Source organism: Nelumbo nucifera, chromosome 4, assembly GCF_055504915.1.
Source record: "Nelumbo nucifera cultivar China Antique chromosome 4, China Antique-T2T, whole genome shotgun sequence".
NCBI classification, from domain to species: domain Eukaryota; kingdom Viridiplantae; phylum Streptophyta; class Magnoliopsida; order Proteales; family Nelumbonaceae; genus Nelumbo; species Nelumbo nucifera.
This window is the reverse complement of record NC_142652.1, coordinates 72,191,991-72,215,786: the sequence shown is the minus strand read 5'-3', so window position 1 is coordinate 72,215,786 and position 23,796 is coordinate 72,191,991. Positions and strand designations below refer to the sequence as shown.

The following is a 23,796-nucleotide window of genomic DNA, read 5'->3' as shown; positions in this document are numbered from 1 at the left end:
TTTTAAAAATAGTTGAAAAAATTAATTACTCTTAATAATTCCCATATATTAAATTTACTATTTATAAACTTTATATAATAAATTTTAATTCGACGGATTACATCCAAATCTAAAATTCCAAAATAGTCAGACCCAACAAAGAACAACACCAGCTATTTAATGCTTTCTCGGTTTCTCTCAAAATAGTTGAAATATTAGTGCCCGTTTGGAAGGCCAAAGCTTTGATTGAGCTGCTTTCAATGATCATGAGCTGAAAATTCCACTAAGCTGGTTCAGTTGCTCTCTTAAGCACTTCAAATAAGCTATTCAAAGAAATTGAAGCAGACACTAAATAACTGATTAACAGAAGATTTGGACTCTCCGTATCTTTCATCAAACATAGCTTATAGGCTGTCGGTGTAGAACCCACCTCAGAAAGTTAGAAGCTGCTGCACTTCAGCCCTCCCAAACAGAAACTTAAAAGAAGCTTCACCACAAAGCCTGTTAGACACTTGAATCTTGAATTCAGCCTTCTTAATGCTATGAGCAACTGACCATAGAGGAGAAACCAAAAGGAAATCGAAACATTACGGTAAAAAACCAATTAAAATGGTTAGAAGGCTGAATTTAACATGTTAAACATGTCTCAATAAACAAACCACAATTGTATTCTATTGGGTGGATAAGCTAGTTGACATGGATCCTTCAGATTCTTATTCATCGCCTCTGAAAGTTTAGTTTCCCTGTAAAATGAGCAAAAAGGGATGCAAAGAAGAGGGGGAGGACAATAAGAATAACAGCTACGATGCCCAAATTATCATGGTCAAACCCGAAATAGTCTCTTAAGAAAGCAGCAATCGTTTTGGTTTCACCAGAAGATACTAGAATCTCCTTGTTTATATCACCATACTGTGAAGTGAGAAGACCGTTTATTGTCCAAGATGTGGGACACAGGTAATACATCCAAATCCACCACTTTGGAATTTGCTGCAAGAAGGCACAACACAGTTGGATCAGTCTTAACTAACTATTTTAATACACATTTTTCTCTTGATGTACTTGTAACATTGCCACGTTATGATATCCAAATGTGTTAATTCAACAAACAAGTATATATAATGGAAGTTGTGATGGAATTGAAATTGTAGCATTTGAACAAAAAGTATAAAAACAATGACTTAATATATATTGTGATTAATGATATCTCATAACTAGTAACTCTTTTCATCATGATACCCAGAAAAATCAGCATAAAACTAAAACTGCTGGCTTACCTGTTTGGGTATCACAAACCCAGCAAACAGAAAGAGCATGGTGTAGAAGAGAGACGTCGATATAGCAGCCACCTGAACATTTGGGGTCACTGCCACAAGAAGCATTCCTATGTAATTGAAGCAGAGTATCGTCCAAAATATGGTATAGAAGAACCAGAAAATCTTATAAGCCGAACCATAGTAACCAATCATCGGGTATGTGATGACCACAAACACGAGTGTTTGGATGAATATGTAGGGAAGTTCAATTGCCATCTGCCCAAAATTAAATTCCAAGTTCATGTAAGATGAAAAGGATATATATATATATATATATATATATATATATATATATATATATATATATGAAAAGATAATAATGTCAGAATCCATGTCATAAGAAGCTTGTGAGCTTGAATGAGCTCTAGGCTCCAGCAAAAGATTTTTCATTCAACCATATAAAGTCAAATATGGGTTGGAGCAGGTTCATTTAACGAGTTTTAAGAAAGGTTGGAACCTGTGCTAATGAGTAGGCCGTTGAAGAGTACATTCCTGCATATCTTTCTCTGTACATGACAGTGCGCTCTATCGCAACAGAAGGTAAAACTGATGAGCAGTTGTTTATACCCAAGAAGATCACAGCAGTGAACATCGCACCAAGCAAATTGAACAAATCCTGTTGGTTGTTTCTTCAAAAACGAAAAATAAAATTACATTAGTGGGTAAGAAAGTCTTGACTCTTCAAACTTCAAATTTGAAAGTTGGAGGTGTATGTGCATAACTGTATGAGGAGTAAAGTCTGAATGGGTCAAGAACAGTTTGTTTCAACAAGATGTCCTCTCTGTATTAAGGCAAACCAAAAATTTGATTTGCAATTTTCTTACCATGTTTCTTTTGATCTTTAGGTTAGGGATTGATTAAAACAAACTTAATGGAGTTACATTGACTTACATCTTCTTTCCATGTTGCCAATAGACCAAGCCAAGCAGAATGGATGAGATAAATGCATACAATAGGCGCATCAAGTTGTATGTAGGGTTTCTCCAATAGGACCAGTGTTGTTTCCACAAACAAGCTTTGAACTGTTCCCAACCATTCTGTGCAAAACGGGTTGAGAAATGTAACTCCTTTAAACCAGGAGCTGGGATACTCAATTGCTTAACTAGCTCTTTGTTTTCCCTACATGCAGGAGAAAATAATCAGTATTGTATGGAAAATATATGGAAATGCCACAATCTGAAGAGGCATTAATTTAATGGTGATCCAGGATCAATAAGCATATAAATTACACATTTACATTAGCCTATTTTATAGATTAATAGGACCAGTGTTGTTTCCACAAACAAGCTTTGAACTGTTCCCAACCATTCTGTGCAAAACGGGTTGAGAAATGTAACTCCTTTAAACCAGGAGCTGGGATACTCAATTGCTTAACTAGCTCTTTGTTTTCCCTACATGCAGGAGAAAATAATCAGTATTGTATGGAAAATATATGGAAATGCCACAATCTGAAGAGGCATTAATTTAATGGTGATCCAGGATCAATAAGCATATAAATTACACATTTACATTAGCCTATTTTATAGATTAGAGACCCTGCAGTGTTTTGCTTACAAATGGCAGTGTCCCATGCTGCCTTTAGGCACTTCCACAATCAAAAATACTTTGCTAGTTATACTCACTCATAAAAGGTGGACTCTCTGTAAAGTTGAGCAAAATCTACACCAAGCTCTGCTTCAACAGATATAGAAGTGATTTCTAACATCCATGTTGCTGGATTGTAGTTGTCTTTGATCTTTGGCACCCCAGAGATACCCTGCCATAAGAGGAGAGGGAAAGGGAAATGAAATCAAGAGTTGCAATGAAATATTAGCTGGGCACAGGAAGCAGTATTTTTGTAAGAGTAACGGACAAAATAACTAACTTTCCAGAGTAAAGCATCACTGTATCAAACTTACCTGAAAATATTCAATAACCCTGCTTGAATGCTGACCCAATGGTCCAGAATAGACAATCCTTCCTCCAGTTTTCATTAAAATCAGCTGCAGAAAAATCAAAACATGGCATTGAGATGATAATCTATGCCTTCAAATAAAATCTAAGCACATTGACAACAAAAGGAAAAGAAAATAAGGAAAACTGGTAACACCATGTTTACCATTATACCTCATCAAAAGCTTCAAAGATATCAATACTTGGTTGGTGGATTGTGCAAACAACTGTTCTTCCTGTATCAACCACATTCTTCACTGCCCGCATGACAACCGCAGCTGCTCTTGCATCTAAACCTGATGTGGGTTCATCCATGAAAATAATAGATGGATTGGAAACAAGCTCCACAGATATTGTAAGCCGTTTACGTTGCTCAGTTGATAAACCACTGATGGCAGGCATTCCTAGTAGAGCATCTTTAATTCCATCAAGCTCAATTGTTTCAAGAACTTCTTGTACGAACTCCTGTAAGAATAATGTAGTACCAATTTTATTACAGTGCCATCATTCAGAAACAATGACAATTCTTTTACCATTCTTGAAGGATAGCATACAGATTTAGTATTTGAATCAATTTGAGGTGGAAGCCTCAGCCAAGCAGAATATATCACTGATTCTTCTACAGTGATTTGTGGAGAATGTACGTCCATCTGCTCACAGTAACCTGATACCCTAGCAAATGTCTCTTGGACCTTAGGATACCCACCAATTCTAATTTCTCCTTCAATGGTACCACCAGTTTTTCTTCCAGAAAGGACATCCAAGAGAGTTGTCTTCCCACCTCCAGTAACTCCCATCAAGGCTGTAAGAACACCAGGTCTAAATGCACCTGTAATGTCACGAAGAAGTTGAAGCTTTTTCTGTGAAAAACCCCGTTCTCTCATTTCCTGACACCAAAGGACCAACAGAGTGAACCAACTCATTTCATTTAACTGCTCCCTGTATTTGTCTAGAAATTAATCATAATTTAATATACGAAGAGTTTTTAAACATAATTACCAGAGGAGTGTCAATGTAATACTGCACATCCTTAAATACCACTGTTAGGGGCTCAAAAGGTAAAATCATCTTTCCTGTGAAAGAAGCTATGGCAATTGGTATCATCAAATAAACAAACAAGGAGAGAAAAATGACACAGTATGCATTAATGTCCAAAAGCCACAAAGATTACATATTTGTTACTTGTAAAGCTTTAAATTGTCTATTTTTATCACTCATTATCATTTCCATCTGTTGCAATAAGTGAGAAAATGGAAGCAGCAAGCAACAGACTGAGCTCTAGCACAAAAGCCCATTGCTTAACGTACGGTCATTTTCTTGCTGCTAGCAGCAATCATTGAATTGAGCACTAATGCTTAAGCTGTTGTATGCATGCCAGCACGTGCATCTTTTCTGAATACTACTGTTCCAATTATCATGATTTTTTTTTTCTGGTGAGTTGGGGGAGATATGAAAACAAGAAAAATTTAAACCTCAATACTGGCTTATATATTTGTTTATGGTATTGCTCAATACTGGCATAGTTTTACAGTTATACTCCCTATAGGTTTTCTCAAAATATAATAGAACAGATAACAATGGTTATGGTCTCACCTTTCTTGGGTTCTGCAGTGGTTTGTAAAGAGATATCAGTGAGATTCTCCTCTGAATATGCACCATTGCTGTTATTTTCTCTTCCTTGTATTTGAGAGAGCTTTTCGTGTGAAATAATAGCACTAGAGATCCCAAAAGCTGGATATGTATCAATAGGTGGTGAACAGACATGTGTAGTAGAGCTTTTCTCTAAATGGACCTACTGAGTGGGAGATAAACTTACGCTTTAAAGACTTCAAGGCCAAGGTGAATTCAATGTTGAAAAGCACTGCAAATCCCAATAAGGCACCGAGTGATATCCAATAAAAGTAGCCATCAAAGTTTAGTCCACGGCTTTCAAGTATTTGTCTCCCTATTGTGGTGTTTGTGCTTGATGACATCTATATAGAAGATTGGAGAACAGATGATTAGTAAAATTGGATGCTACACAAATCAAGCCTCCACCTCCTCAGCTGGCCTTACATGTAGTATATGTTTGGCATTGATGCTGCAGATACAGCACTGTTTTCTTGGGTTGGAAGCACCGTTTTCTGAGATAATGGTGTCTTTTTTTGTTTGGAAATGTTGCTGCCAGGTAGGACATTTCCTGGAGCAACAGCAACGTTTTCTATTTGATACCAATGCTCCAGGAAACGTTTTCAGCACTGGTACCTATTATTTGGCAGCAACGAGCTGCAGCTCTAGGAAAATCCAAATTCAACGTTGCTCCAAACCACGCCTTCTTGATTTCCAAGGCATGGCTTGGAGCACCATTTTTATGGAAAAATGGTCCCAAACAAACAAGCATTTCCTGGAGCACCGTTTTTTACGACGTGGTGCTGATGTGTCACCGTTTTCTGGAGCAACGGCAACGATGCCAAACAGACACGTATATTACATTGAGGCTTAATAGAACAGAACAAGAGATAAGAGATTTCTAACTTAGCTTGTCTCAAGAACCAACATTTCATTGTCAGGTACTTCAATTAACGCTCACCTTTTGCCACCGTGGAGCAAGAAATTCATTCACAGTTAGACCTATCTCTCCATATGTCAATGGGGAAACCCAGAATCCCCATTTCAACCAAACTGGCATAGAGGCTGCAACAGCAAAACCATCTACCATCAACATCAAATAAATGCATTTGATGAACAATTTGGAAGCTGGTGCCTGCGCAGATAAAAGCTATAGAAAAAACAAGCTTACGTTGTGGGATAATGAAGCCACCAAATAAGAAAAGGAAAAGTAAACAAAGGAGACCAGCTGTCAAAGCAGTGGGCACAGTCTGGAAGATTGAGGCAATAAAACGGAACAAAGATGTTGACATTTGATGCACAGAAAAAAGTAGAAAGAACTGGCGGATGTACCTAATAAACACAGTATTAAACAGATGGAGAGTGAGATATTGAGTTTGTAGCAATATATAGCAGAGAGCATCACCATCAGACATTTTCGAAGTAGGTTATTGTTCTGAAGAGAAGAAATCAACTGTAGACATAAAAGTAAAATCCTTATGGTCTATTTTGTACCTTGGATATGTCTAACTGTAACTTGCTAAATGATAGTTTGATACCTTCCAAATTCAGGACTGTACCCAATGACATAGTAGGTAAGAGTTGTCCAAACAAATGATTCCACCAACGAAAGTGGAATCTTTAGAACAGCAGTTGGGATGGAGTAAGCCCAAGCTGGATAAAAATACATCTCTCTCTGTTTGTAGAACACAGCAAGTCTTGAAACTGTCAAGGATAACTCTGGAAATCCATCAGTGGTAAGTATGACAAGTGCATAAAATAAAGAACCCATATAATAATTCGCATGGGCCACATCAACACCCATCCGACTCCGCAGAAAAACAGTCATTGTGATAGATGCAATGACAAAAAGCTGCATAGAGGAAGTACAGAAGATGCTATCAGATGCCTAGGGCCCTAGAGAACCATCTTAAATATTGATAAGAGTGAAAGAATCTCAGACATATTGCCAACAAGCTGGTTAATACCTGAGTGGATTTGAATACATAGACAAAAGAATTCCTCCTCATGAGTAGAAACTCCCTTGCCATGCATGCTCTGAAAAGCTCCCATTTAGGTAGAGAATATACACTAAAGGATAAAGCATCCTGGTGGCTCTGGGACTTATCATACGGCTTTGAAAGCTCCTCATCTAGCTTCTGCCCAATATGAAATTCCTTGAATTTACTAGAGAATTGATTGACAGAAACATAATTGTAGGGCTTATCTGTACGGTGCCAATATTGTTCTTGATCCTTTCTAGAGAGAACCTGCAAAAAAAAAAAATACTTAAGTTTTATTTCACATTTGAGAGAGAGAGAGAGAGAGAGGGGGGGGGGGGGGGGGGGGAGAGAGAGAGAGAGAGAGAGAGAACGTTTGAAAACACCTCTTGGAGAAAGTCAGCAGTCCCTTTTCTTTCTGGACATCTAAACCCACAATCTTCAAAGAATTCGAGAACATGATCACATGGGCCATTGTACACAATTTTCCCTTCAGCCATCAGGACAATGTCATCAAAGAGATTGTAGGTCTCTGGTGCTGGCTGAAGAAGTGAAATCAATGCCGTAGCATCTGTGATTTGCACCAGATGTTGAAGACAAGCAACAATCTGGAAAGTAGTGGAACTGTCTAAACCTGTTGATATTTCATCCATAAACAGAGCTTTGGTTGGTCCTACAATCATCTCCCCTGTTTGTAAATTCAGAAGAAGAAAGTTTCTTAGAGGTGATTTTTATATTGAGAGTCTAAACTAACCTCTTAAAATTGAGTCCACTGAAATGTGGGGAACGAAGGTTTCCCATAAGAGTTGAGACTCTTACTCAATATTTTCACGCCTGAGTAGTAGTAAGATTCTACTAACCAAAGTTAATTCCAATTTGAAATAACCTTACTTTATCACTGGAAATACTAGAACTGCATTATTCAAAAGATTCTAATGGCAAGCCTTTAGTTCAGTTAATTCTACGGGAACTCCCCAAGGAATTTGATGCATAAGGATTCTTTAAGGGACTGATTTGTTCCTGATAGAATTAATCATAAATTTAAGATTCTAAGATGTAAATCTAGATTCTAAAGCACCAAATTATGCATTACTACTTGGAAAAGCTCTCTGCTTGTGATTCACAGTACCTGTAGTTAATCTCTTCTTTTGACCACCTGAAATGCCTCTTCTCATGGCATCTCCAACCATTGTATCAGCACAGATATCTAGTCCAAGGATCTGAAAGACACAAGAGTTGTAGCAAAATCGTCATAAAAGTGGGCTACATGAGTTTAAAAAGAATGAGAAAGAAACATCATTTCATCTCTCTTGGAGGGTATACCTTTAAGATGTAGTCTGTTTGAAGTGTTTTCTCTAGCCCTTCAACAGAAATTGCCTGTTATAAAAAAATTGTTTGTCATGAAGAAAACTACTAGAGCAAGCCAAATATAATCCAACTGCAGAATAAAGCAAGACTGCTTTATTGTTGTTACTTGCACAAATTTTCAATAACTAAATTGGGTGAGTTATCTTTCACTTTCAGCTCCTTGGAAATGGATCTGAAAGGCCTTGTACCCTCAAAAGTATCATTCTTCATGTGGAATGCAATGTTGGTTAAAATTGTCACCATTAATTGCCTCCTCTCCAAGGGGATAATGCCTGATTCATTGATGTTTATGTAGACAGGACTCAGGAGTATGAATCAGTTCAAAATTTACTGATCCATTCTCCAACTGTCACTTCTATCCACACCAGTGCTTCATAATTATATACTATCACTTAGCAAGCATGGAATATTAGAAGAAAAGAAATCATAAATAGTACCTTCATGTAAGTATCTATATCTGGATCCGGATAAATGCCGGCTTGCTTCTCCCTTCTACTGACCTCCCTCATAATCTCTTCACACACAAGCAACGAATTGTTGTTAGCATGAACTTCTGAACCTGGACTGATTGGGAGCCCACAACCAAAATTGCCAACAAACATATAAACAGAAGAAGTCTACCTGGCCGGCTTCCAACACCCTGGCAACAAGCAGAGAAATCAAGAGTTTCTCTTACAGTCATCTCAGGAATGTGCAGGTCATATTGGCTTATATAAGCTGATGTTTTCCAAGGAACAAATTCTTCTAGTCTGTAACCATTGTAAGTAATTTCTCCTGTAACCTGAATTTTATTTACAAAGAATCACAAATCAGTGATAATGGATAAAAATGTGAATTGTGTTGTGTAGTCTTCAAAGGAAAAATAGCAGATACAGACGTTTTACTTGGTACAGAAAAAAGTCACCATGATGGGAAAACTAACCCAAAACCACTTCTATGGGAAGAACACAACCATTTATACAATTTAGTGTAAATGGTGTAAATGGTGCATACACATCTAAAAATGGAAAGAAAATATTATATTGAGTCACCTAGTAGGATGTGGATTTCGCCTAGATATCTAGATGATTGCTTCCACTGCAAGTGCCACCATTACCCTACCCTTTTGGTGCAAATCTCTTTTTCTTTTGTATCCATTCATAACAATAACAAATTTCTTTGGATAAAGAAAATGGTGTAAAAAGAACCTTGAGAGACTGGTCTAGTTTCCTGGAAAGCGCTAACAACAAGGTGGTTTTCCCACAGCCTGGAGGGCCAAGCAATAGAGTCAACCTGCAACCCAAGAAGCATAATGTAGTGTTATGGAATTTCCAAGATTTCACCTATATCTGAAAAACCAAATGTTATATATGCTAAATCAAGTAGGTAAACAGTTAAATCTTCAAATTTTTCATATAACAATATAATGATGCATGGTCCGGAACAGTATGCAGCCAACCCACATGAGCAACACAGGGCGGATGATGAATGATGATGATGACGACAATTACAAAAACAAGGATGCATGACTATGCATTATGTATTTCTACAGTAACAGTATTCAATCAGTTCATCATCACATAAAATAAACATTAGCAGTTAAACACACACACACAGACAAACACATGGAAGAATGATCAATATAATTCCTTTCTGGATTAATCATTAGAAAAACTATGAATGTTCTGGACTGGTAAAACTTGTTAGTCTTACCTTCCAGGCTTGATGATGCCACTAACATCTTTGAGGATGCTTATCTTGGCTTCTTGAGAATTTGAACCCAAAAGCTTGGCCAAATCCTGTCCATCAGTATAATGCTCCAATACATGACAGAAGACTTGGAAACTTATACAAACCAGCAAAGGAAAATAAGTAACAACAGAGAAACATTCTCATGAAGCAAGCAACTATATACGATGAAGTCTTCCCTCAAATTCCAGATTCCAGCAACAGGAAAGCAACCACACTCGCTTATACTCAAGTGTCCCCCCCTGCATTTTTCTGTTTTGGTTCCATGGAGAAGGCGGGATTTGATCCCAAGTCTCCACAGACCTTATCAACTGACCTTCAAGGGTCCCCCAAATTCCAGCATCGTGTACAAACATTAAACCAAAAGGGTTCCATATATATCTAACTTGTGGATGAAATTAAACGAAGAACAAAATTGTAAAATAATTTATGTCAAAACTCTCAAGTGTTATCAACTTCATTAAAGGACAAATCCTGTTGACAAGATCAAAAAACCGTCCTAAGCAAAGCCGAGAGGCCACTAGCCCGTTTGAGAGGAGAAGATTTCCTGCGACCACCATCAAGCACCAATTGCTGTGATGTTTTGAGAGGGGTCTCTAGATTGTCCAAGCTACAGCCATGGTAGTAGGAAATGTTTTCTTTTTGAGAGGGCTTAAGCTTTAATTGAGATGCATTTGTTAGATAGTGTATGCCCTTAGCTCCAATCAGAATGATGTATTTATGACATTTATTGTAAATGAATAAAGTACATATTTGATTCATGTTCTTGTGGTGTGTTTCTGTGTAATACCCTTAAACTGGACACTTAATAAGGCTCGTGTTAGTTTAGAATGTTCATAGCCGTTGGATAAGTCTGGGGAGATTTATCCTGCTAAGGCTGACACTGGTGTGCTGCCAAGTGTTGGGGTGGCATCTCTCAGCTACCAGGGTGAAACCCAAAGCACATGCAGTGTAGGTTTACTTGAAACCCTGAACCGTACCAGATTTCTAGTATTGCCCTGGACCTTAGAGATTAGTGGGCAAAACTGGAAAGTTACACCTGACCCCTAGACTCGATTATGATACTGCACTAGGTGTCGGATTGGGCTATCTTTGATATGCCAATCAGTGAGATCCTTAGAGGGGGTCAAAACCTGGGTATGTTGGGACAGTCCGAGAATTCATCTAAGTGAGTGATTATAGTGACAGGATCAGCCCCTTTGTCGGACAAAGGTAATGATCGGGGATGCACTCTCTCTGATGGAAACCAAGACTACCGGCAGCCGATTTCAATCGTTGAGATTTGTTTTGCAAAATATATTTTATATACGGATATAAATATATATATATATATATATATATATATATATATATATATGTTATGGTTTCAAATTGTTTGCAAAAGGTTTTAATTCCCGGGATCCATGTGAGTAGAGAATGCAGCACTATTCCTTGCAGCCGAGGGAGAGGTCCTCTCTTGTCGGACAGTGTATGATCATTATGGGCTGAGAGGTTAAATGTAAGTCCATTGAGGGAAATACCTAATGGGCTAATCTTGCATCTACCCACAGTCCCTGAGTGTTACAAGGTGGCTTGGCCCAGGGACCACTTAGTGTAAGTGTTGGGTCCATAGAGTCCATGTTATGGACTCAGGAGGTTCACTGGGATTTCCAGTGAATTCGGCTAGGCCTTGTAACAAAAGCTGGGCCGAACCCTTGTGGCTGATGTGTAGATCAATGCTTGGGTCCCACGCCATACAAAGAAGCCCAACTGGGTAGCAGTTTGGAAGGCTAAGTGAGCAGATACTATTAATGGGCCTAAAGCCCATTTCGAATTGGGCTGATTTGATAAGTTAAAGAAGGGACGAATCTGAGATTAGATTAGCAGATAGGATAGGGTCTTACCCTATCCACTTAGAGAGTCCAAATCTGAATACAGATTTAGATCTGAAAGCCTTCTAATCAGATTAGGAGAGGGCTGATCTAATCTGCAGATAAGATAAGGGTCTATCCTTATCTCTTAAAGGGAATTCAGATCCAAATATGATTTGGATCAACAACTCCTAATGGGATTAGGAGCTGATCCCTTTAAGGTTATAAAAGGAGAAGGGGGCGGCAGCTATAGAAGATCAATCACATTCGAAATTCAGAGAGAAAACACAACACCCAGTGAGACTGAGCTGTTTTCTCCTTGCCGCCTCCTTCCTGCCGCCACCATTACTGCCAGTTCGATCTCCTCTTTCTAGCAAGAGCGATCAAGATTGGATCTTGATATCAGTCTTTGGAGAAAGGCTGATCTGAAGGTGTGCTCACTGCCTCCAGCGAATTCTTGTGAAGGGTTCGGTTCTTTTGGAAGAACACTTCTGATTCTGCTCCATCCTACACTGTGCCATCTTCAGTGGGAGCAGTCTTTGGTTTCTACCTTGGGCGTGAACACCTTCATTGGGAGATACTGCTTCTTCGTATCAGGTATATCCCTCTCCTGCTTCTGGTTTTAGATCTGGTTTGGTTTATGGTTCAAGATTGATCCTTGAAAATGCAAATTTTCTAAAACAGGGAATGTGATTCCCAGATGAGGGGAAAGGAAATTTTTGAAATTTTGCCCAACCTACCTATAGGGTTCGACCATCCATATGATGGATCTCTATTCCCTTCAGTGGTATCAGAGCCAGGTTCAAGTCTTGAACCGAATTAATGCAGATCTGAACCTGCGCAAATGGGCAGAAGGCGTTCTACCCGATTTGTGCAGATTAGGGTTTTATCTGGAAAATAGTTTCCCAGATAGAGGGCGATTGATATGAAATTAAATTTTATAAATCTGAATTTTATTTAGAATTGTTCTTTATAATTTTCTTGTTTTGTGGGTTATTCGTACAACTGGAGATCGAGATCTTGATTGGCGCAGAAAACTGCGATTTTGTAGTTTCTTGATTTATTTATTACATTTGGTCTGTAAAATATATTTTTTTTTTATTTTGAGACTGAATGTATAGGATTCGATCTGATGTAATATTAATAGAAATTTTAGGGTTTCTGCTTCTATTATTTTTGGATCGAAGATGGCGGCGCAGGAAGGAGATTTCGCAGATGGGAATATCGCAATCTGCGATTTTAGTTTATGAAACTGCACTCTGTGATCTAACCTCTGTTTTGCAGGATGTGATATGCGAACAACCCTGTTTGACTGATTCTTGCTTTTCTTTGATTAGTATTTAATTTCAGATCATTTTCTTGGATTAAATTTTTAATTAAAGATCAAACCCTAGACCCATTCGAACCAGATTGGTCCAAATTGGTTGAACCGAATCTAGGGTTCGATGGAGGCTGATTGTCAACCCTAATTTCCCACTGATGGGCCTAAGGATTGATGTTTAATTAATAGTTTAATTCGACCCAACCTGTAAAGCCCAATTTTAAACTATTAAAACTACTAAGAGCCCACTTTTGCAGGAAAGCTATATGGGTCGAACTGCTAAACCCTAATTCGGCCCATATACCTAGATAATGTTAATTGTTAATGTTATGGATTAAAATGGGCTTTAATTATGGGCTTTACAGATATTTAATTGATTGGATCAATTTATCCCTGCATGTGATGTATGGATGTATGATGTGCAACGTTCATGGGCCATAAGTACTTGGCCCATGTAGATACGATAGTGGCTCTTGCGCACACCATGGCTGAATGCACATCATTGCCATGGTGTCCCTAAAGATCATTGAATGATCTCCCTTAGTGGTGGGCCCCACACCTCCTGAAGAAGATACGTGCGGAACCCTAGCCGATTAGGGCCCACCTAAATCTGGCTTTATGAAAGTCAGTGGGAGCCACACTGGTTTGACCTAAATTAAGCTAGGGAATAATTCTTGTTCCCTCCAGCAATATGAGTGCATGTGATAGGGAGATTCATGTGACGAAATCTCTAAAGGCCTTCCATCATTAGCATGAAGATGGGTCATTTAGTAATGAGGAAACGCACCAGAAAATGGGCTATCCATTTGCTGTTGGATTTGTTTGAGTGTTTCATAAGATGATAGGGGCATCATAGACCGATGTGGGAGGGGCTTCACCAGAACATGGGAAATCTCTCATGGTACCTTGGCGTTCACGAATATGATGGGTGAGCACTCACTAGATAGAAAGGTTTAACCTAAAATGGCTATGAACCTTGTCTGATAGAGGCCAAAGGGAAAGCTCATATGATGAGTGGATATGATCCTTCACAGAAAGGTGGTGGAGTTTTGCAGCTGAAACAGTTGGCTCCATGCACCCTATGTGATTTCCCACATTTCCAGAGACAAGTCGCTGTCTCCGTCACTGAGATAAGAGGGAAATCTCAGAGATGAACAAATGGGAATGGAACATAGATTAAAATCCATATCTATGTAATGAACATGAATCAAATTAGGTTGTGGACTGATGTTTGCTCTTTTTTTAGAAAATGGCAAACTGACAATTTGCAAAGCTTCTTGACGACAACAAGCTTAAGGGCCCAAACTATGCCAACTGGTACCGTAACCTCATGCTGGTCTTGACCTCTAAAAAGTTGGATAAGGTGACCAAGAATCCAGCCCTGGATCGTCCGGGAGATAGGGCTTCTAAGGCCCAGAGAAGAGAATACCAAGAATGGAAGGAGAAAAACTCCCTTGCCCACTGCTATATCATTGCCTCGTTGGATAATCCAATACAGAGGCAGTTCGATCAGATCGAACTAGCCAAGGACATATTGGACAGTCTCAAGACAATGTATGAAGAGCAGAATCATTCTACTCGGCAGAAGGTCTTGAAGCAGTTCATGACCGCGCAGATGTCCAGGGGCCAACAAGTTCACGTCCATTGTCTTTGGGTGATGGGTTATATTAACGAACTGGAGGCTCTTGGATCCAGGCTGGATCTGGTAATCTAGATCGATGCTATTCTCAACTCTTTGCCTCCGTCCTTCAATCCATTCATCATGAATTTCAACATGAACAAGCTGAATGTCAGCTTGCAAGAACACAACAATATGTTGTAGAGGGCCGAGAATCGATTAAGAAGGATGAGCCCATTGCCATGCTTGTTGAAGTAGGCAAATCGGACAAGAAGAGGAGGACAAAGAGAAAGCCCTAGAAGAAGGCCACCAAACCCAAGAAGCAGAGGAAAGACAAGGCATCAGATGCCTGTCACTATTGCAAGCAGACCGGCCACTGGAAGAGGAATTGTCTCAATACCTGGAATCCAAGAAAGGTAATTTCGAATCTTGTGTCATAGAAACCAATTTGTTGGTTACTTCTGCGTCCTGGTGTATTGACTTCGGGGCTTCAACAAATGCGTGTAACTCACTGCAGGGGTTCAAGGTAAGCAGAAGGCTGAGTGAAGGAGAAGTAACACTTTACTTGGGGACTTTTGCAAATGTTACAGTTGCGGCCATTGAAACCGTAGAGTTAATTTTTAGAGAATGAACTATTGTACTTAAAGATTGTCTTTATGTATAGAATTTAAGAAGAAATTTGATTTCTGTCTCAAAACTGTGTGCTGATGGTTATTCTGTCTTTTTTAGTAATACGATTACTATTAAAAGAAACAACAGATTCATCGCATACGGGGAACTGGAGAATGATCTCTATGTTCTACGTCATTCTCTAGAAACTAACATAGCCAAAACTACGTCGGTTGATATCCCCAAGAAAAGGATCATTGATACAATTAATCCCACATGCCTGTGGCATTACCGACTTGGCAATATCGGTGTTGACCGTATCACAAGGCTGGTAAAGGATGGTCCTTTGGATTTTCTAACTATAGAAGATCTTTTCACTTGTGAGCCTTGCCTTCAGGGTAAGATGACAAAACAACCATTTAACGGTAAGCCTGAAAAATGTACAGGCACGCTTGACCTTATACATAGTGATGTATGTGGTCCCTTGAGTGTTAGGACTCGTAACCAGCATGTGTATTTCATTACATTTACCGATGACTATTCTCGATATGGTTACGTGTACCTAATGAGACACAAGTCTGAATCCTTTGAAAAGTTCAAAGAGTTCAGACAAGAGGTCGAGAAACAGTTAGGGAGAGAAATTAAGGCCCTTCGATCAGATCGAGGAGGCGAATATCTCTCTGACGAATTCAGGGACTACTTGAAGGTCAATGGGATAGTATTGTAGTTGGCTCTTCTTACAACACCACAATTTAACGGTGTTTCAGAGAGGAGGAATAGGACCTTATTGGATATGGTCCGGTCACTTCTCGTACACTTAGAGTTACCCACATCCTTTTGGGGTTACGCACTAGAGACTGCGATATACGTGCTGAATCGGGTTCCAACCAAATCAGTTCCGAATACTCCATACGAACTTTAGACTGGAAAGAAACCAAGTGTCAAACACTTGAAGATTTGGGGTTGTCCTACGCACGTTAAAAGAATGAGTGCGGACAAGTTGGAATCCAAGACCAGTCGTTGCCTATTCATAAACTACCCAAAAGGCTCTGTGGGTTACCTATTCTATGACCCAAGTGAGCAGAAGGTGTTCTGTAGCCGAAATGCACTGTTCTTGGAAACTGATTATATCCTGGACTCACACCGTCAGGAAATAGTTCTTGATGAGGAGAGCTTAGGGTCAGTGGGAGGTGTCCCACAGGTTCTAGGTATTGACCAACCTAGAAGATCTACCCGGGTGTCCAGGCCACTAGTCCGTTTTGGCTATGACCAGGATAGTTACCTGGTGGAAGCCTTGACTAGTGAGGAGGATCCCGTGACTTATGCGGAAGCTATGTTGGACATAGATTCCCTGAAGTGGGTAGATGCCATGAGAGCTGAGATGGACTCAATGGAGACTAATGGAGTCTTAAGTCTAGTAGATCCGCCCCACAGGGTAAAAGCAATTGGTTGCAAATGGATCTATAAGAGGAAGAAGGGCCTCAATGGTAAGGTCGAGACCTACAAAGCTCGTCTTGTGGCGAAAGGGTACACTCAGAAAGAGGGCATCGATTATGAGGAAACCTTTTCGCCTGTGGCCATGCTTAAATCCGTTCAAATCCTGCTAGCTGGAGCAGCATACCATGACTACGAGATTTGGCAAATGGATAAAATTACGTTCCTAAATGGAGATCTTACTAAAGATATCTATATGCAGCAACCGCAAGGTTTCATAGCTGCGGGTCAAGAACACATGGTATTAAGTTAAATAGATCCATATATGGACTTAAGCAAGCTTCTAGGAGTTGGAACATCCAGTTTGACTCTACTGTCAAAAAGTTTGACTTTGAGCAGAACTCGGATGAGCCCTGTGTTTACAGAAAGTCTAGTGGGGATAAGGTTACATTTTTTGTTCTGTATGTAGACAACATTCTACTCATTGGGAATGACGTAGGAATGTTGACTACGGTGAAAGTATGGCTTTCGCAGCAATTCTCCTATATACTGGGTCTTCGACTCTATAGAGATAGATCGAAGCGGATAATAGGATTATCCCAATCTGCTTACAATGACAAAATTGTCAAGAGATACAACATAGAGAACTCCAAGAAGGGAAATGTTCCTTTTAGGCACGGAGTCACTCTCTCCAAGAAGATGTCTCCCAAGACTTCTGAGGAGATTGAGGGCATGAAAGACGTTCCCTATGCCTCAGCCATAGGGAGCATCATGTATGCCATGTTGTGCACTCGTCCTGACATTGCTCAGGCAGTGAGTGTGGTAAGCAGATTCCAGGCCAACCCAAGGCAGGAGCACTGGACCGTTGTGAAAAATATACTTAAGTACCTTCGAAGGACAACAGAGTTTTGTCTGGTATTTGAATTAAAATATATATATATATATATATATATTAATAATGGTTTTCAAATAAAATAGGTCAGAAGAGATTGTCAATTACATAGATGCAAGACCCATATTAGTTTTTTTTTAATTTAATTTTTGATAACTAAATAGTAAACTTTAAACTAAATTATACGCACACTTAGATACCCCATACTTAATAAGGGGTCATCTATATATATATAAATAAAACAAAGCGGTCAAGAAAATTTCTCCTTTTTTTTGAATTATTACTTTTTTTTTATTTCATGTCATTTTTGAAACAACCAATGAGATGCACTTTCCCAATAACCTAAATAATCTCTTCTCCTAAAATTTCTCCTAAACAACCTCCCCCATTATCCCCCACTTTCTCCAAAATTATCTCTAATTCTTATTTATCCTCTAAATTATCTCTAATCCCTATTTATCACCAAAATTATCTCTAATTTAGTAGGGAGTTTCTCTCCTAAATTATCTATAATTCCTATTTATCTCCAAAATTATCTATAATTTACCAAAGAGTTTCTCTCCTAAATTATCTCTAATTCCAATTTATCCTCTCCCCTACTTTTTATCTATATCTATCTAAAGAAAGTTTGGATTAAAAAATTTAAGAATAATTTAAATATTCTAACAAAATTATACAATAACTCTAAAATATTTATTAAAAACACAAAAAAAATATATTTTTACAAAATATATCACGAAATTATGTACTAACAATTTAAATTATATTTTTCCAGATTATCAATTTAAATAACTTAATATTTATCATAACTAGATTTTAAATAGTTAAAATAACGAAATTATGTAATAAATTTAAAAAATTTCTTCAAAGTAGAAAAATAATTATAACATAATATTGAAATTAATAATAATTTAATATATTACAAAATTAATAATGAAGTTATGTAATAATAGTATAAATTATGATTTTATGGATGATTAAATTCAATAAATAATCAATATTTTAAAATTTAAATATTTTACATATTATTTAAGCATTTAAATAACAAAATATTTTAAATAATAAAATATTTAACATAACTAGATTTTAAATAGTTAAAATAAAGAAATTAAGTAACAAATTTAAAAAAATCTAAAAAGTAGAAAAATAGTTATAACATAATATTGAATTTAATAATAATTTAATAATTTTACTTAATATTGTAAATAATTAATTTCACTTATATCAATTAATAATTCGAGAAAATAACATTCAAAAAATTAATATTTATTAATAATAATTTTAAACTCTTAATATATATTTCTTATATAATTATATATACTAAATTTAATATTTATTGTCTTTTGTGATAAATGTATTTTCAATGATTATGTATAAATTTATTTTGTTTTGTTATTTAATAGAAAAAATGCAATAGTTATTGGAGATTAAATTACTATTATTGAAAATTTAAAATATAATTTATTGTACTTATTGTACTTATTGTATTTTTGTTATAAGTTATTGATTATTATTTATTAGAGATTAAACTATTATTTGAGATTCAACTATTTATTGACTAGGTTGATATATTTTTAGTACTTATTGTATTTTTGTAATTTCTACAATTATTGTATTTTTCATTATCAATATATTTTCAATAATTGTGTATTTTTACTATAAATTTTCAATAATTATTAGAGATTAAACTATTGTTATTTATTAGAGATAAGACTATTAATTTAGCTGAAGTTATGAGTATTCATGAGTTGATTCGGTTCAGTCATAGGCTATTTGACCAACTAAATTGACCAGATCAGGTTAGGGAGTTGGTCAATTGAAACCAACTAACCTTTTGTGAAAATCGACCCACTCAAGTTGTATCAGTTTAAGTCAATTTTTTGGTTTGGTCAATTTGTTCAAAAGATTTAAACTTAAAAATTTAATTTAATTTTAAAACTTATAGTACAATTATTAAAAAAGTAAGTTTAAAAATTATATTTATGATATAAAACATTATAGACTAAGAAATATGGGAAAATTCCCACTTTTCTATATTAAAAATTAGATTTAAAATATAACATATAAATTCAATAAATAATCAATATTTTAAAATTTAAATATTTTACATATTACTTAAGTATTTAAATAACTAAATAATTTAAATAATAAAATATTTAACATAACTAGATTTTAAGTAGTTAAAATAAAGAAATTATGTAATAAATTTAAAAAAATCTAAAAAGTAGAAAAATAACTATAACATAATATTAAAATTATTAATAATTTAATATTTTTACATAATATTGTAAACAATTAATTTCACTTATATCAAGTAATAATTCGAGAAAATTGTTAAACAGTTTTGTATGCCCTTAGCTCCAATCAGTTTTGATGTACTTTAGACATTTAGTGTAAATGAATAAAGTGCATGTTTGATTCATGTTGTGTGATATGTTTTTGTGTAAGACCCTTAAACTGGACACTTAATGAGACTTGTGTTAGTTTGGAATGTTCACAACCGTTGGATAGGTCGGGGAGATTTATCCTGCCAAGACTGACACTGGTGTGCTGCCAAATGTTGGGGTGGTTTGTCTCAACCGCCAAGGTGAGACCTAAGGCGCATGCAGTGTAGGATTATTTGAATCTTTGAACCGGACCAGATTTCCAGTATTGCCCTGGACCTTGGAGATTGATGGGCAAAATAGAAAGTTACACCTGACCCTTAGACTCGATTATCATACTGCATTAGGTGTCGGATTGGGCTGTCTTTGATATACCAATCAGTGAGATCCTTAGTGGGGGTCAAAACCTAGGTATGTTGGGACAGTTTGAGAATTCATCTGAGTGGGTGATCATAGTGACAGGATCAGCCCCTTTGTCGGACAAAGGTAATGATCGGGGATGCACTCTCTCTGATGGAAACCAAACTGCTGGCAGTTGATTTCAATCGTTGGAATTTTGTTTTGCAAAATATATATATATATATATAGCTGGGATCCATGTGAGCAGAGAGTGCAGCACTGTTCCTTGCAGCCGAGGGAGAGGTCCTCTCTTGTCAGGCAGTGTTTGATCATTATGGGTTGAGAGGTTAAGTGTAAGGCCATTTAGGGTTATACCTGATAGGCTAATTTTGCATCTGCCTACAGTCCCTAGGTTTTTATAACATAGCTTGGCCCAGGGACCACTTAGTGTAAGTGTTGGGCCCATAGAGTCCATGTGATGGGCTCAAGGGGTTCACTGGGTTTTCTAGTGAATTCGGCTAGGCCTTGTAACAGATGCTGGGCTAAACCCATGTGGCTAATGTGTAAATCAATGCATGGGTCCCACGCATACAAAGAAGCCCAACTGGGCAACAGTTTGGAAGCCTATTGAGCACTTGATACATATTGGGCTTAAAGCCTATTTCGAACCGGGCTGATTTGATCAGTCACTTAAAGGGGCGGATCTGAGATTAGGTCAAGCCAAAAGGATTCGGTCTTAACCCTATCCACTCATGGAAACCAAATTCACATTAGGATTTGAATATGGTAACCTCCTGATAAGATCAGGAGTGGGCTGATCTAATCTGCAGATAGGATTAAGAAGACTCCTTATCCAAATACAAATTTGGATTAGGATAACTCCTAATGGGATTAGAAGGTTTTTTAATCACTAAGAAAGAAAGAGGAGAAACCCTAATTCGAATTACAAGAATTCGGACCTTAAGGGAATTCGCAGAGAACACTGCAATCTAGAGATTGGATCTCAGAGAAACCCTAGAGAGGAGAAAGCAGTTCGCTACCTTCTTCTCTAGTCTTCTCCTCCAGCAGTCACCACCATCTACTGCCAGTTTGATATCTCTGTGAGGGTAAAGATCAAGAAAGCTTCTTGATATCAGTCTTTGCTGAAAGACTAATCATGTGTAGTGCTCATTGGTCGGTTTCATCAGTTTGATGAATAAACCTAAGTGAAATTAATTATTGTTATTTTTGTATTATAAAAAAAATAGTAAAAGTAGTATATAAAATATGAATAATTATTAATTATTTAAAATTTTGAAAATATAAAACAATTTTACTCTTATGTGATTCTATTAAGGTCATTTACTAGAATACATCTTATAGTTTTACATATTTACTTAAGCCTACCTTATAATTTTCATTTTATTAAAACATCCCTATTATTTGACAACTTATTTACTTAATCAACCTTTCATTAAGGAATGTTTGTTTTGCCATTAGGCCCATGATTTTTTATTTCAAAAATACCTTAACACATTTTTTTTTGTACAGAAAACAAAATAAACCAAATATAGCCAATAAAGTGGTTGTCTGTGTCTTATTAAGGGCAAAAATGGTATTTTATTTTTATTTTCTTTTGATAAATTTATTTAAATTATGGTTTTTAAAACCAATCCTGTCAGGGGTTCGGTTATTGGGTCGAACGACCCGACCGTTCAAATCGAACGATCGACCCGTTCTGACAAAAAAAAATTAAAATAAAGTCAAAACTGTTCGAATAGTTAACTGCCCAAGTCAGCGGTTTGCTAACCAAAACAACGATTTTTGAAGAAAATCCTGTTTTGGGGAAAACCGAAATCGGTCACCTAACCGGTTCCTGGTTTTTTTTCGCTTTGATTGTTCGGTCTAGTCCAGTTTTGAAAACTATGATTTAAATGAACATTAGGGTCAACATTGTTATTTTCCACGGTCATCTAATGGAAGATTGATTAAATCCATTGCAAATTATAAGTGGTGTGTTAGTAAAATTTTAAATATAAGGTAGATTTTAGTAAATCCATAAAACTATAAGGGGTATTTTAATAAATGAATATTTTTATTATTTAACTTTCGCTTAATAAATCCCGTACATCGCACATGTTCCTGCTAATTCTCTAGTATTATATAGATTTATAATATACTTTTTATCTATAATATTTGTATAAGGAACTCGTATTTTATAATGCTGGTATTAAATACATGCATATAAAACGGTTTGGTCTGGTTTGATTTTCTTACTAAAAACGGTTTGATTTGTTCTGGGAATTCCTTAAACCGTAATTTAATGGTTTGATATAAGATCTCCAAACCCCTACTAAACCGGATCTAAAACTAGTTTCACTGCAAAGACAAGTTATTAACTGAATGAGGAGGGCCTGATTGTGAGAGCTTCAGTGTTATTGAGCTGCGTAGACTCATCCGCTTTGAAGAAGCTACCAAAACAAGCTTCTGGGAAGTCCATTTCTCTTTATAATTTTTTTTTTTTTGAGTTTTTCACCAAACAAAATTGATCATAAAAGCTCTGAAATCAATTCTAGACGATGCAGATACTTACAGAAAGCAAGCTTTTGCAATAGTTCCACAGAGTTGGAAGGGGCTTTCCATGAACAACTTTACACAGAACTTCCACACACAGATTCTCATATCTCACTTCCACAGTGGGCAGTTTCACGCTAACTCTGCAAAATAATAATCACACGGCCAAAATCAACATCCAGGAGCAACCATATGAGCTATCATGCATTCTCTCTCTCTCTCTCTTGGAATTCTGCTCCTTTCAAGTTTAGTCATTGTGAACTTGAAGTATTAATCGTATGTTAAGAGAAAAAAAGGCTTTGACTATTACCTGTCTATCCTTCTTCTTAGTTTCTGCAACAAGCGAAGGTTATCATTCTGAATGTGTTTGATGAGCTTCTCTATGAAAACCTGCCTTTCAAGAGCTCCAAGCTTGGTGACATCAACCACCCGTTTCCCCTTAACTTGTTCTCTTCCTTCTCCTTCTTCTCCTTCTTCTCCTTCTCCGAAATCATCGAACAAGGACGACCTCAACCTTTCAAAAGTGGGCAATCTCTCGATTGCCGCCCACTGTAAATAAAGCTCATCATCATTGATTTCCTCATCCCTCGTGGAATTCAGCGTTAATGAATTGCTTCTGAAACTCGAAGTGTGGCGTCGAAATGAAGATCTCATGCTTCTTCCAATCTCAGCCAATTCGATTCTCAGAGATTCTATGTCGTCGGTTCCCGCCAGTTGATGAGCCATACTGGTATTAACTTGGCGATGCAGCACCAACTCTTCACATGAACATAAATGAATAAGGGAGGAGAATGCGGTTGGATATATATAAATATAGCTTGGGCCCTATTGATCGATTGGTTAATTAGCTCAACCCATTAATTTACATCACCATCTCAGGCCTGAAACT

At 37.0% G+C, this 23,796-nt stretch overlaps 1 protein-coding gene across 1 annotated transcript; it reads right to left on the bottom strand.

Annotated features, from left to right (window-relative positions):
* Positions 1-56: 56 nt before the first annotated feature.
* LOC104611257 (pleiotropic drug resistance protein 3-like) lies at positions 57-23,778 on the bottom strand. Its single transcript, XM_088902378.1, has 24 exons — positions 23,218-23,778; positions 22,927-23,050; positions 9,872-9,957; positions 9,367-9,451; positions 8,801-8,960; positions 8,617-8,693; positions 8,135-8,188; positions 7,941-8,031; positions 7,198-7,499; positions 6,800-7,081; positions 6,371-6,684; positions 6,004-6,164; positions 5,794-5,897; positions 5,041-5,197; positions 4,818-4,955; positions 4,224-4,297; positions 3,779-4,111; positions 3,399-3,689; positions 3,191-3,274; positions 2,915-3,048; positions 2,184-2,411; positions 1,750-1,921; positions 1,254-1,508; positions 57-966 (listed from the first exon to the last, which is right to left on the bottom strand). The coding sequence occupies exons 1-24, from the start codon at positions 23,631-23,633 to the stop codon at positions 697-699; spliced, it is 4,392 nt and encodes a 1,463-aa protein (XP_088758504.1). The 5' UTR covers positions 23,634-23,778; the 3' UTR covers positions 57-696.
* Between the last annotated feature and the right edge of the window lie 18 nt (positions 23,779-23,796).

Bases quoted from the DNA above. Each gene is read 5' to 3' on its own strand.
- LOC104611257 (XM_088902378.1), bottom strand. From the start codon at position 23,633: ATGGCTCATCAACTGGCGGGAACCGACGACATAGAATCTCTGAGAATC. The intron at 4,956-5,040 runs GTAAGTTTATCT...ATACATATCCAG, and splicing joins GGCCTTGAAGTCTTTAAAGC to CTTTTGGGATCTCTAGTGCT. The intron at 1,922-2,183 runs GTAAGTCAATGT...TCGTTTTTGAAG, and splicing joins TGGCAACATGGAAAGAAGAT to AAACAACCAACAGGATTTGT.